Source organism: Kryptolebias marmoratus, linkage group LG18 (genome assembly GCF_001649575.2).
Source record: "Kryptolebias marmoratus isolate JLee-2015 linkage group LG18, ASM164957v2, whole genome shotgun sequence".
In the NCBI taxonomy this organism is placed as follows: domain Eukaryota; kingdom Metazoa; phylum Chordata; class Actinopteri; order Cyprinodontiformes; family Rivulidae; genus Kryptolebias; species Kryptolebias marmoratus.
Window position 1 is genome coordinate 5,717,310 of NC_051447.1, and position 13,217 is coordinate 5,730,526.

The following is a 13,217-nucleotide window of genomic DNA, read 5'->3' on the forward strand; positions in this document are numbered from 1 at the left end:
CTTTGGTATCAGATGCTGTGCTGCTAGAAGGATTTTTACTGAAGCCTTTTTACTTTTGGGCATTTTGTTATGATGCGTAACCTAACAACAAGCGTTAAATATGAAGAACCCTGAGCTCCAGTCATGGCCAAAACCAAGCAGACCGCCCATTTATCCACCAGAGGTAAAGCTCCCAGGAAGCAGCTTGCCACAAAAGCTTCCCGAAGGAGCACCCCGACCACCAGTGGAGTGAAGAAGCCTCATCTCTACAGGCCCAGCACCGTGGCTCTCAGGGAGGGAGCACCACTACCAGAAGTTCATTGAGCTGCTCACCCAGAAGCTGCCCTTTCAGCACCTGGTCCAGGAGATCGCCCAGGATTTCAAGACCGATCTATGCTTCCAGAGCTTGGCCGTTATGGCTCTGCAGGAGGCCAGCGAGGCTCACCTGGTGGGACTCTGAGGACACCAGGACAGAGGACAAATCGAGACAGACCGCTACAAGAGATCCTTCCTGCCCACAGCCATCAACTCTTTAACAAAACCAGGATTATGAGCTACATCAACATTTAATTTCCCTTTGGGATTAATAAAGTATCTTTGAATTTGAATGAATTTAAATGTGTCTTTTATTAGCTGTGCTCCTTATCAGGCTCCACCCCCTGCGTTTCAGGTAAATCAGGAAGCAAACCGGTTCGTCTTCATCACACACAGGTGGCACGTACGAAGAGGAGGAGAAACAACAACTCTCGCCTTTCGGATCAAGCTCAACATTTGTTCTCGAAGGAGGACAGGAGCAGTGTTGCGTGGAATTCTGGGAGCACCGCCGGCGGTAACGTACAGAAAGGGGGGAAAGCTTTATAAGCAGACGACAAAGCGAAACTAGCCGCCCAGATTAGATGGCTTCTAAGACAGAGGAAGCCCTTTTCTGCCCCATCTGCAGCGACGTTTATAGAAATCCAGTCATCCTGTCATGTGATCACAACTTCTGTCACGACTGCTTGTGGACGTTTTGGAAGGACGGGCAAACCTCTGCGTGTCCACTCTGCAAGCGAAGGAGTTCAAAGACGATACCTCCTTTTGACTTTACGCTGAAGACCGAATGCGACGCCGTTTTACTGGCGAGGGCCTCGGCGGCCGAATCTGAGCTGACCTGCAGCACGCACTCGGAGAAGCTCGGCTTCTTCTGCCTGGACGACCGGCAGCTCGTCTGCGGCGTATGCACAGACTCGGGAGCGCACGCCGAGCACCAGGTCCGGCTTGTTGACGAGGCGGGTCAGGAGCTGAGGGCGCAGCTCCACGACTCTCTACAGAGCTTAAAAAAGAAGCTGAGGCTCCTTCGGCGAGTGAAAGGAAGCTGCGATGAAACCGCGGCTCACGTCAAGGTTCAGGCTGGAAGTGCTCTTAGGAGGATCCAGGAGGAGTTCAGGAGGCTTCACCGGTTCCTGGACGAGGAAGAGGAAGCCAGGTTGGTCTCACTGAGAGAAGAGGAGGAGCAGAAGAGCCGACTGATGAAGGAGAAGATCGCTGCTCTGAGCAGAGACATCTCGGCTCTTTCAGATATAATTAAAACCACGGAGGAGCAGCTGAAAGCACACAACGCGTTGTTCCTGCAGGGCTACAAGGAAACGGCAGAAAGAGTCCGACAGCCACCGGCCGACGACCCCGAGCTGGCCTCAGGAACTCTGATCGACGTGGCCAAACACCTGGGCAACCTCAGCTTCAACGTGTGGCACAGGATGAAGGAGCTGGTCTCCTACAGCCCGGTAATCCTGGATCCGAACACGGCTCATCCGGACCTCACTCTGTCCGAGGAGCTGAGCGCTCTGAGGCAGGGCCAGGGGAAGCAGGAGCTTCCCGATAACCCAGAGCGGGTCGACACCTTCGTTTCCGTGGTGGGCTCCGAGGGTTTTACCTCAGGCCGTCACAGCTGGGAGGTGGAGGTGGGCGACAACACCTCCTACGTGTTGGGTGCAGTGACCGAGTCCAATCCCAGGAAAGGGGTCATATGGCCCGGACTGTTCAGGCTCATGTTCTGCGGAGGCGAGTATAAAACACTCTCCCCGTCAGATACAGGAACCGACGTGTCGCTGACGAAGAACCCCAGCAGAGTCAGAGTTCTCCTGGACTACGACAGAGGACAGCTGTCCTTTCTGGACGCAGACACAGACGCTCACATACACACCTTCACACACACTTTCACTGAGAGGATGTTTCCCTACATCAGCACCTGGAGTGGAGTCCCAATTAAAATAGCAGCTCGGAAGATCTCTGTTGTCGTCGAGCAACAAGATTAAGTGTTTCATTCCTTTTCTTACTCTAAGTTGGATCTGATGCTGGTTAAAAAAAAAAGATAAAATAAGGTTAGGAAAAGCTGGGATGAGCCAAACAATGAAATTATGGTGGTAAAATTAAAAAAAAACTAGTTCAAGTTTGGACTCACTCCGTGATATTTGTAGGTAAACGCATTACCAATGTTCTCGTTAAATGTGAGAATCAGTCTCTAACAGAAGTTTTGAAGAAATAAATTCATTTTAAATAGTAAACCAAACAAAATGGCAGCTTTTGGTGACATATTTAGCAGTCTTTGATTAGTTTGCAGTGATATGTTTTGTTAAAAGCTCTCAAGCTGCTTTTATTATGATTTTTACACAAGAAAAAAACCCCACTTACTGTCATCATCTGTACTTCTGGCACACTTAAAGCTTGTAGGAAGTACCACTGACACATTGTTACGTATTAAACATATATTTTTGGATATTCAGAAGATTCAAACCACTGTCACAGTTAAAAATATGGTTCACTTTTTTGATTATAACAGCAAAATCCATGTGTATATATACTGAATTCATATTTGTCTTATGTATTTTATTTTAATTATGTTGTAAGTTTATTTTACAGCACTTTAACTGTATTATTTAGAAAATTAAAAGCTTTTAGTATTTGTGATTGCTGGTATTTTTCATGCCAGAGCAGTTCCGTTTTAATAAAGATGTATTTTAACTAATTTTACTAATTAATGATTATAGAAAAACTAATTTTGTGAAGAAATATTTTATGTTACAGCTAGCTGTATGCAAGTCAAATTGAAGCTAAAATGTATAAAATGTAACTAGTTTGGATAGGATTTTCATGCTGAACTGGACATTAAAATAATTAAATTTTGATTGCTTTTGGGGGTAGTTGCTTTCAAATAAAATAACGAGTAAAAATCTAATAATTTTGACCAATATCATTCATTTTTGTCAAGTATTACAAGTAAAGTGATGCATTCTGAGTAAAGAAAAAATGTTTTTTTCTGCTTTTTATTGAAGTCATCATAAAAACTGTTTAGGATGCAGTCAGATATCAACTTGAAATATGTAAGATCAAGTAAATAAAGTTTAAAATGGAAGAAATTTGCAAATATATCAGTATTTTACCATGTCTTTCTTTAGTTTTTCATTCTTTGACATTCTGATCCGACGGTCTGAGGTCACGTGACATTTCGACTCGTCATACCCGGAAGTGGGACTGGAAAAAGGTAAACAAAGCGCAAACATGGCGGCTCGCAGCTTGCTGTGCAGAGGTGTTGGTGTATTTCAGCTGAGCACAAAAACACCGCTGCTCTCCGCCTCTCGGTGCTGCTCTCAGACCGAACCGGAACCGCTGACGCTGAGACAAGAAAACAACGGGATCAGGTGACGTCATTAAACGGGTTATTCTCTTCGCTCACCGGAACTCCTGTAATAAAACGCCGTATTTAAGCAGAAAATGAAACTTTACCAACACTGCTTGCTCTAATGGTACACAAAGTATGTCGATGCATCTGTAAGGATCTTAAATCAAATTCGGCATCAGTAATATTATTATTATTGTAAAATTGCAGTGGTTTGCGTTGTCAGTGTGAGAAGCAATGGGTACAAAATCAATGGTTTTAGAATTAAACAAAATGACAACAGGCAATTCTAAAAATTCACTAACTAAAAATTTATTTTTCTTGTGTATTTATTCATTTATTTATTTACAGTATTCACTCTATTTGATTCTCAGCTCAACCAGGGGAGATTCATTTACAAAATCTTTCATATAAAATGATGAAACATTAGAATTAGTTAAATCACAAACCACTTTGATTAATTCATGTTCATGTTTATTTTATTTTTTATTTTCTTGGGAAAGTCAAATTAACACCTCACTGTAGGATTTTGAGTCAGTTTGGATGTCAGTGTTCTATGACTGTTGTCAACATCCTGCTTGGATTGAAACGTTTTTTTGTTTTTTTTTTGTTTTCTCTGCAAGGACCTCATTTACTACACTTAAGTCAAGTAACATTTTTACATGCTTTTCTTCCAGGAGGATCATTTTAAATAATCCAAAGAAAAGGAACGCTCTGTCCCTGTCGATGCTGGACTCGCTCAGAGAGAACATCCTGACTGATGTTGACAACGAGGGTCTCAGAGTTATCATCATATCTGGTCAGTTGTTATAATACGTGTGTGTGTGTGTGTGTGTGTGTGTGTGGGGNGGGGGGGGGGCATGTCTGATCCATCACCGTATCGTGTGTGTTTTCCAGCCAGAGGTCCAGTGTTTTCTTCTGGACATGACTTGAAGGAGTTGACATCAGCTCAGGGACGGGAGTTTCACACGAAGGTGTTTGACACCTGCACGAAGGTAACCTCGTCTCTGCCTTTATGCCTTCATTTCCTTACAACATAGTTGTTGTAGCTAAACGGCTAAATATGTTCAGTTTAAAATGACATAAAACAGATTAAAGAAAGGGACAAAACTGCCATGTTTTCACTTTTCGTCTGCTGGCACTTCTGCAGCAGCTTCAACAGATAAATAACAAAAACAATCTTGTTTTTATTTTTTTCCTTGCAGACATGTTAAATAATGATCTGGCTCCTGTGTTTCAGGTGATGACTCTGATACAAGACGTCCCGGTTCCGGTGATCGCCATGGTAAACGGTGTTGCCACGGCGGCCGGTTGCCAGCTTGTCGCCAGCTGTGACATTGTTGTGGCGACGGAGAGGTCCACGTTCGGCACGCCGGGGGTTAACGTCGGTCTGTTCTGCTCGACGCCGGCAGTGGCTATTGGCAGAGCGGTGCCAAGAAAGGTACTGGAAGGAGCTTCAATCAAGCGGAGGCTTCCTGTTTACTTAAGCAGCTCTCTTAAACAAAAGGCAGCTTCTTTATTTGTGGAGACTGCTTAGTGTTCAGGTTTTATGGGGCCAATAATTCTCTAAGCCCACTGTTTGTATTGTTGGGTCTGGTGTGCCTCATAGATTCTCTGTGAGGGAACTGTGAAGCGCTAGAGACGATGTCAGGAGCATCTTACCTGGGCTGACAAAAAGAACTGGACTGTTGCTCGGTGGTCCCGCGTCCTCTTATCATATAAAAAGGAAATTTAGCATTTTATTTGGAAATGGAGGTCTCAGAGTCAGAAGAGGTGCAGAATCCAAGCTGCTCAAGCAGCTGTTGTCCTACTGGGTTTTATCAAATCCAAAACCAGCGCAGCCATCTGATTATTTACCTCAAATTAATTGTCCTATTTAAATTCTGCTTGTTTTTTCTCCAATAAAGTCTGGTTATGTTTTAATTTACCTTCTGAAATTAACTTATTTTACAAGTTTTCAAATGATGTAAGTAATCTAGCGTTGAAAAAAAACAACAACATAGACTGTAGATTTAGCTTTTTCTTGTGGAAAAATCCAGATTAAAAAGAGCTGAACTGTAAAACTAACTTTTTTTAGTTTTTTTTTTTTTTTTTAAATGCCCCAAAATCCATGGATTAACTGCATTTTACCTCTTACTCCTCTGCATAAAGTCATTACAAATAAGAGCCGGGACTGTTTTTCCTAGTTACAGATCATCAGTGGTTTGCAGCCAATTCAACTAAATACCTTTTAGTTAGTTTTTTTTTAATGCTGATCATATGAAACAAAAAGGAATTAGATGTTTTCAGTTTTTTTTTTTTTTTTAATATTAATTACGATACCAGTAAACTCTGGCATCAAGTGTGAATTAACACATCCCTCACCTTCCTTTGTTCTAAAAGGTTGTCATGGAGATGTTGCTAACAGGAACGCCCATCTCAGCTCAGGATGCTCTGCTGCACGGCCTGATAAGTAAGGTGGTGCCAGAGCAGCGACTGGAGGAGGAGACGTTGGCCATTGCAAGGAGAGTGTGTGAAACCAGTCGAGCTGTTGTAACTCTCGGCAAAGCCACTTTCCAGAGGTAAGAGTTTGTTCAGCGAACGAACCCACGTTTTTACATTTTTGTAGTTTTTTTTTTCTTTGCATCAAACATTGAGATATCATTTGAATGTTTCAGTGAATTCCTGAAAGTTTTTTTTAATTGTAGCCTTTGTTCCTTAAGCATTTGAAAATAGTAACTGATGTTTGGTTCACTTTTTAAAATTTTTTTTTTATTTGCTCCATAGACAAATGGCTCTAGGCAGAGATGCAGCGTATTCTACCGCCTCCAAGGTGATGGTGGATAACCTGGCTCTGAGAGATGGGCAGGAGGGGATTAGGGCCTTCCTTGAGAAACGCAGGCCAGTGTGGAGCCATAAAACTGAAAAAGCCCATGACTGACCAACACTTGGAGACGCCATGATTCGTGGATTACATGGGGACACGTGGTTTTCACTAATCGAAACCAATCTTTTGTCAAAAGGTTGATTGTGCTGCTAGTGAAATAAACATCACAAATGTATACGTTTAAGATGATGTCTTGATGTTCAATGACCATTACCTCTGTTTTACAAAGACTAAAAAAAACTGAACCACTGTGCATCTATAAACTGCATTATGGATATGACCAGAAAATCCTCAATGGGTCTGTCATTTAATAGCCTCAAGCTAAATGCTGCTCTGAATTTCTGTTAATTGCTTTAATAATATGATGAATACAAACTATGGAGTACTTTACTGTTGGGAGACACATCAGCTGCTTTTACCAATCTGTGATGTAACCTGTAAATTGTAATCAGATTCTAAATTTAAAGTTAAATGCAAATGCAAGCTAAAAGCACAACATTGGACCAGTAGGACATTGTGCTTCGACTGTATTACAGTCTTTTTAATTTTTTTTTTTTTTCCTAATTTCTGTCTTTGAAAAACTCAGACCAAATTATAAATTAAAGCCTGCGAGCCACACAGAAAGGCTTGTTGACTTGTTTTAAATCAAAGGCCTTCTTAAGAACCAGTATTAACCACACAGCCTTAAATATTTTTAATATCACATTTTTATTTGCTTTTTGGAATCAGGAGTAGTAGGATGACACCAATAAATCCTAATATTGGTAGCTGAGTGGAGTAATGGTGCAAATCACAATGAGAAGAACTGCTATATTTTCCTTATTAAATGATGTTAGTGTGTTTCTGATACCTTAGTACTATTTTTGTGCAACTGCTTCAATAAATATTGTAAAACACCCTGTCATTTTGAATTAAAATTTCAATCAAAAATGGAATCTTTGTTATAATTATTATTACAGTATTTTATTTTCGTACAGGAAATCCCAGTGAAATATGAAAACGACTAGGTTTAATCAAGAAGCTGGCTTTAAATTGTGTTCGGTTTTAATTTATTATCATCACGTATTTATAATCATGAAATATTGTATTAGTTTTCGTTTACTGTACGTCTTAAATGAGGTTAAAACAACTTAAGAGTAAAAATATCTTTTTTTAACGACGATTAGAAAAAGTCGGGTCACTTCCGGTCGCCATTTTGTTTTCGTCAGATGAACGGAACTAAGTCACGTTCAGCCACGAAAACACATTTATTGAAGATTTTCGTCTGTTTAATTTCACTTTGAACAGCGGTAAGTGTTTTTATTGTGGCCTTTTTGGTTTATGAACGCATTATGGGTTTCAAAATGTAAAGTTTCAAAATGTTTTCTTTGTTTTTAGCTCAAACAGCAGCTCGCACCACGCGGCCGACCATTCATGACGTCAAACGCCAGATTTGGGCAGCTGTCGGTGAGTGAAATTTGACCTACTGTAAATTGTTTTTTTGTCTTAGAAATACTTTGTGGTTTCTGTTTTTGCTTGCCAGATTAAGGCTGCGGTGCTTGTTGTCCATGAACCATGTTTTTTAGCTTTTGACCTTTCGACTTTGAGACATTATCATTCATTACTTTAACTATTCCTCTTGCTTTTCGGCATCTGTGCAATTTTGTGCTATTTCAGACATTTTTAACTGCTCAGCTCATTAATACCATTCCAGCTATGACTTTTGGTATTTGTGAAAATTAAGCTTTTTCCGCCATTTTTCTGTCATTGAAAATGAACGGAGCCCTGTTCAACTCTTGTAAAACCTGCTCTTTGCTTTCTAATTCATCATTTTTATGCTAGTATTACCTCTGCTAATGCTAATTCAGCCAAGGCTTTAGCTAATTATATCCTGCTCGTGTGGCACCCAGGATTATTGAGCCATTTGAAGTCACCCCCTCAACAATTTCTTATTTTATTATCTGTGTTTTACTTATTTATGCCGTGTGGCTCAGACTCGCAATTACTAGATGATTTTTAGTAATTTTTGGTGTAATAAATCTGTATAAACAGAAGTAAAGCAGTCATCAGCTGTACTGACGTCAGCAGCCAAGCCACTAAGAATATGATTTCTGTTTTCCCAGGTGGGTCATGTGTTTATGTAATAGTTGTGTACTGTTGTTGGGAGTTTTCCTTTGAAGGTTCAGGACGTCGTTTTGTTGACATTGATGCCTTTTTGGGATATTTATGTGTATGTATTGGAAGTTACTGTTAATTGCCGCTAACCTAAATGTTTGCTACTGTTCAGGTGACCGTTACCTGCTGTTAGGCTAAACGTTAGCCATCGTTAGCATGTCGGTTGAAGAAGTTAAGCAGTTTTATGGTTATTTTCCCCTTTATTTTAAATTGGTGGACAGTTAAATTGTATCGTATATCATATATTTTTTCAAGCACCCATCCATTGTGTACATATAAGAATGAAGATTGATTTTTATTAGTAATGTAATGTATGTTAATGGTTGTTTATTAATGCTGATTACTATGTTTTTATTTTGTAAACAGACTGTGCAAACAGTTGTGTACTTATCAAGTTCTTAGTCTGCATCATAGTTACGCAGAACAAAGCTGGGTATAAATATAAGCCGATGCAGATATCAGCTGTACTGACATCAGCTGTGCAGTTGTCAGCATCGCAACATTGCAGCAAAGCCACTACTAAGAATAAGATTTATGTTTTCACAAAATAACCCAGTTACACACCAAGTCAGTGCGTCTGCCGTCATGTGTGTAAAACTAATGCTACTTATGCCCTGTGAATGCTAATTCAACCATGTTAAAGCTCAGTTATAGTCGCGCAGGGCTCCGTGCACGGACCTGAGCGAGCGGTGTAGGCTTTTATACTTGACGCTTACGTTGTATTCTTTGAAAAGACAGGGAAGTACGCTGCATAACCAGTGAAAATGTGGTTAAAAAAGAGAGCAGACAGTTGTCACACACCAAATATGGCTGCACATATTCAGGAGGAAGAGCTGTTGTGTTTATGGCTATGATGCAGAGAGGATGTTTAAACTTAAAGCATTCAGTTCGACTTTCATTGATTTATTTGCTTTGAATGAAATGTTGACTACATAAATGAAATTATAAGGACAGTTAGCAGTTGGCATCCATTTCTAATGAAGTGTGGTGCACAGGGTCCACACCAAGTTACAGAAATTCGGAAGTGCACGACCATGTGGCATGACACTGCGCTGTGATCAACGCATCCAAGTATAAATCCAGCTTTAATTGCTAATTCAGCCCTGGTTTTTGTTAATTCTACCCTGTTAATGCTACTTCTTCCGTGCTACAGAGCATGGGAGACTTCTAATGCCCCTTTTCTACCGGCTCTAAAGGTACCGGCTCCACTCTACTCCGCTTGCTTTGCGCGTGTTTCCACCAGCATTTTTTCCGAGGCCGGTCCCTGCTTCGGAGTAGGGCCAGCCGGGTCAGCCTTGCTTCGTGGGTGGCGCAAGCTCAGCTCCTGTTCACTCATTGGTTGCTCTTCCTGAAGTCTCAGGAGAATCCCCATAAGTTTAGTAAAATAGAGTGGGGCTTCTGTTGTAGAGCCGGTGGAAAAGTGGCATAAAACTCTGCTCTATGCTAACATTCTGCCTTGGTAATGATAATTCAAGCCTCCTAAATGCAAATTCAGCTTTAGTTTTTCTATTTTTTTGTCCTGCTAATGCTAATTCTTCTCTGCAGTTGATTCTTAGGGCTAGGGTTCCCATGTCCTCTTTTCTGCTTAGTTCTGAAGTATTTCAAGTACACTTTAGCAGCTTTCAGCTAAATCATTCAGCAATAAGCGTTCACACTGCATTTTCACAGGAAATGCAGTTTCTCCAGTTGCTTTTTATTCCTACTTACCCTGACTTTACCATGTTTCAAATGAATGAAAGGGTGAAAAGCTAATTGTCTTATTTTTGTGCTTGGTGTCCAATATCATTATGAAGAACTATATGATCAATGAATATTTGTCAAGCTGCCTGATTTATGAACTCATTGATTTAGTACTCAGACAGCTGTACAATTTAAACTCATGTCTTTTGTTTATTAGGCAGGGTTAAGGAAGTGCAGTGAAAACATTATATAGCCTTGACACAGTTGGTGTTTTTATGGTAATCATTGCAATGTCATGAAGACAAAGTAAGAACCAAAATTGGCACAATATTTTTCTCATATTGGTGGGTAATGTGTCCTTTAAAGCAGAACTTGTTAAAGGCTGCCAACTACAACTTGTTTACCCACAACAGTCAAAGTGACTGAAATTAGGTCAACAATGGCGCCGTCTACAGAAGAGCCATTAGGGATAGATAATTCTGACAATTTTGATTGTTTGGTTTGTATTTACGCTCAGATTTGATGAGTAAAGTATGCATATAGGGTTTGAAAACGATTAAACGAGGTGTGTTTCAGCCATTCTCCTGAAAAATATAACCAATATGAATTTGTTACGGTGTGCTCCTCAAATATTTCAGACAATAATTTGCCGTAAAATCTAATCTTTTATATTTCCACCGGAACGTCTTCTCCTCGATCCGACATTTGTCAGATTCTGACATACTTATTTACCTAGACTATGGCCAGCTTCCACATAGTTTTTGGTGGTTTTATCTGAGTGCTTTGTTTACATTGAGTGCGTACCTGCATTTCAGAATTGCATATCTGGAACACAACTGGAGTAAACTCTTTCATGCAGCACCATTTCATATAGTTTAGGAAAATCTTTTTGTTTTATTTTACAGCTTGGAATGCGTACCTTTAACCTGCTGTGACTGATGGTTTGTGGGTAGATGCTGTGCAGGATTAGTTGTTTTTCTTTGGTAGTGAGGTGATGGATATCTCTGTGAACATAGTTTGTTTAGCTTTTATAAGTATAAAAAAAAAAACCTAAACAACTGGCTGTTGCCCTCAGATCAGTGTTGTGGCTGAATCTATCTGTCAAGCCAATCATTTAATCTTTGGTATGTCATAAGTCTCCAGGGTCGGGTATTATTTTTGTCACACAGCTCTTTCCAAAAACATGTCTTTTTAGGAAGGAACTAAAGAGAGTGGGGTGAGGGGAGTTACAGAATATGAACATGATGCAGAAATATTGGTATAAATTTAGTGGTTTGGTTATTTTTCTTAGAAAATAATATAAAATCTGCTGTAGATTTTATAGGGCAGAAGCGCTCATAAATTTGACTGAATATTTTAAGTTAAACTTTGTTCTATGCAAAGTCTTAAACTTTCAAAATGCTGAATATTATCTGAGTGCAAAACTTTCATGACTGAGTTTGTAGTTTTATCAAATGGCCACAAGATGGTGGTATAGTGTTGACGCTTAAAACCAGAGTCGGTGCTTGTTTACTACTCTAACATAGTTTCTTGTAGAACCATTTTTTCACATAACATGGTTTCTTTTCATGGAGAAATGTTTGCTTTACCATTTTTAAAAAAAAATATGAAATGCATGTAATGTTTTGGATGGAAGTTATTCAGTAAGGGAGTTAGTTTCTTTAAGCTGTGACTTCTAGTTTACGGTGCCTCTGCATAAGCATTGAAGCATCCTTGTCAGTAATTGGTCGTTATTTTTATTTTTTTTGTTTCTACCACATTTTTGGATTTACTGCTGCTCTTGCAGCTTTGGAAAAACCCAATAGAATAGAAAATACTTTATTGATCCTTTGAGGGAAATTGGTTTGTCACAAGTTCAATATCTTTTTTAGACATTAAAGACAACATTCAAAAAGGAAAGGAGCAAAAAGGAAACAAGAACCAATGCACACAAATTAAGACAATGGTAGTGCAAAGATTGCAGGGTACACTTAATTTACATTTTTACAGTAGCACTGTGTAGTGATGGATTAGACCGTACATAACATTTTTTTTACAGATGGGTAGGTAGGTAGCTAAATTTAATTAATCCCAAAGGCCAAGAAATTTTTGTTGCAGCTTGTGAACTGCCTGAAAACACAAACATACAAAAATGGAAACCAAATGGGGCTGAAACTAAAAATCAAACAGATCTTTTTGAAATGGAGGAGGAATTAAACAGCGTGATGGCTCAGGGCAGGGGAACTGTATCGTTCTGTTAAAACAACTGGCTTTTCACAGGGTGGACCGGATTGTCTGTAGTAGACGTCAGTTTGTCCAGTGTCCTGTTTGTAGTCGATAATGGAGCCTGCCTTAATAAGCTCATTTAGCCCGTTTGTGTCACTGGCTCCAGTGCTGCTGCCCCAACAAACCACTGCAAAGAACAGTCCACTGACCGCAGCAGACTGCAATAAGATGTTGGAGAGTTTTTACCAAACATTGAAGGATCTCAGCTTCCTCAGGAAATAGTTGGCTCCCCTTCTTGTACAGTGTTGGTATTGGGCTGCTTGTTTGAGGTTGTATCTTCTGTCAGGATGTCTTATTAAGAGTGCTGTCAGGAAGTAGTGACCCTAAAGAGAGACTGGAAGTTTCTTTTGATCTTGGTTCGCTTTACTTGTCTTATACATTTAATACATCAAAACATCAGCATTTTGGCAGCTTAGATTAGTACCTCAACACCTTGGCTGCACCTAGAAATTCTGTCCATAAATGTTATGAACAGAATCGATGACAAAGGGCAACCTTGGCAGAGTCCAACTCTCACCGGAAACGAGTCCGACTTACTGCCGGCAATGCAGACCAAGCTCTGACACCGGTCATAAAGGGACCTAACAGCCCGTATCAAAGGGCCTGGTACCCCATACT

General features: G+C 40.2%; 2 protein-coding genes, 1 long non-coding RNA gene and 1 pseudogene across 3 annotated transcripts in view; all 4 read left to right on the plus strand.

The window, feature by feature from the left end:
* On the plus strand, positions 1–537 carry LOC119617931 (annotated as a pseudogene).
* A 152-nt stretch (positions 538–689) lies between these two features.
* Positions 690–3,370, plus strand: LOC108233271 (nuclear factor 7, ovary-like). The gene has a single exon (XM_017411625.3). The coding sequence runs from the start codon at positions 876–878 to the stop codon at positions 2,271–2,273; it is 1,398 nt and encodes a 465-aa protein (XP_017267114.1). The 5' UTR covers positions 690–875; the 3' UTR covers positions 2,274–3,370.
* Positions 3,371–3,473: 103 nt separating this feature from the next.
* Positions 3,474–6,675, plus strand: echdc3 (enoyl CoA hydratase domain containing 3). The gene is made up of 6 exons (XM_017411626.3): positions 3,474–3,656; positions 4,312–4,433; positions 4,532–4,629; positions 4,875–5,075; positions 6,017–6,195; positions 6,401–6,675. The coding sequence occupies exons 1-6, from the start codon at positions 3,517–3,519 to the stop codon at positions 6,552–6,554; spliced, it is 894 nt and encodes a 297-aa protein (XP_017267115.1). The 5' UTR covers positions 3,474–3,516; the 3' UTR covers positions 6,555–6,675.
* Positions 6,676–7,589: 914 nt separating this feature from the next.
* LOC112450367 overlaps positions 7,590–13,217 on the plus strand; it is a 14,902-nt gene continuing 9,274 nt past the window's right edge. Inside the window, exons 1-2 of the long non-coding RNA XR_003038956.2 lie at positions 7,590–7,789; positions 7,878–7,946. This is a non-coding gene — a long non-coding RNA (uncharacterized LOC112450367). The remainder of the gene's footprint in view (positions 7,790–7,877; positions 7,947–13,217) is intronic.

What these genes read in the sequence shown, in the direction of transcription:
- echdc3 (XM_017411626.3), top strand. Translation starts at nt 3,517, where the DNA reads ATGGCGGCTCGCAGCTTGCTGTGCAGAGGTGTTGGTGTATTTCAGCTG. An exon ending in CAGAGTTATCATCATATCTG is followed by an intron (nt 4,434 to 4,531) that starts GTCAGTTGTTAT and finishes TGTGTTTTCCAG; the next exon opens with CCAGAGGTCCAGTGTTTTCT. An exon ending in TGTTTGACACCTGCACGAAG is followed by an intron (nt 4,630 to 4,874) that starts GTAACCTCGTCT and finishes CCTGTGTTTCAG; the next exon opens with GTGATGACTCTGATACAAGA.
- LOC108233271 (XM_017411625.3), top strand. Translation starts at nt 876, where the DNA reads ATGGCTTCTAAGACAGAGGAAGCCCTTTTCTGCCCCATCTGCAGCGAC.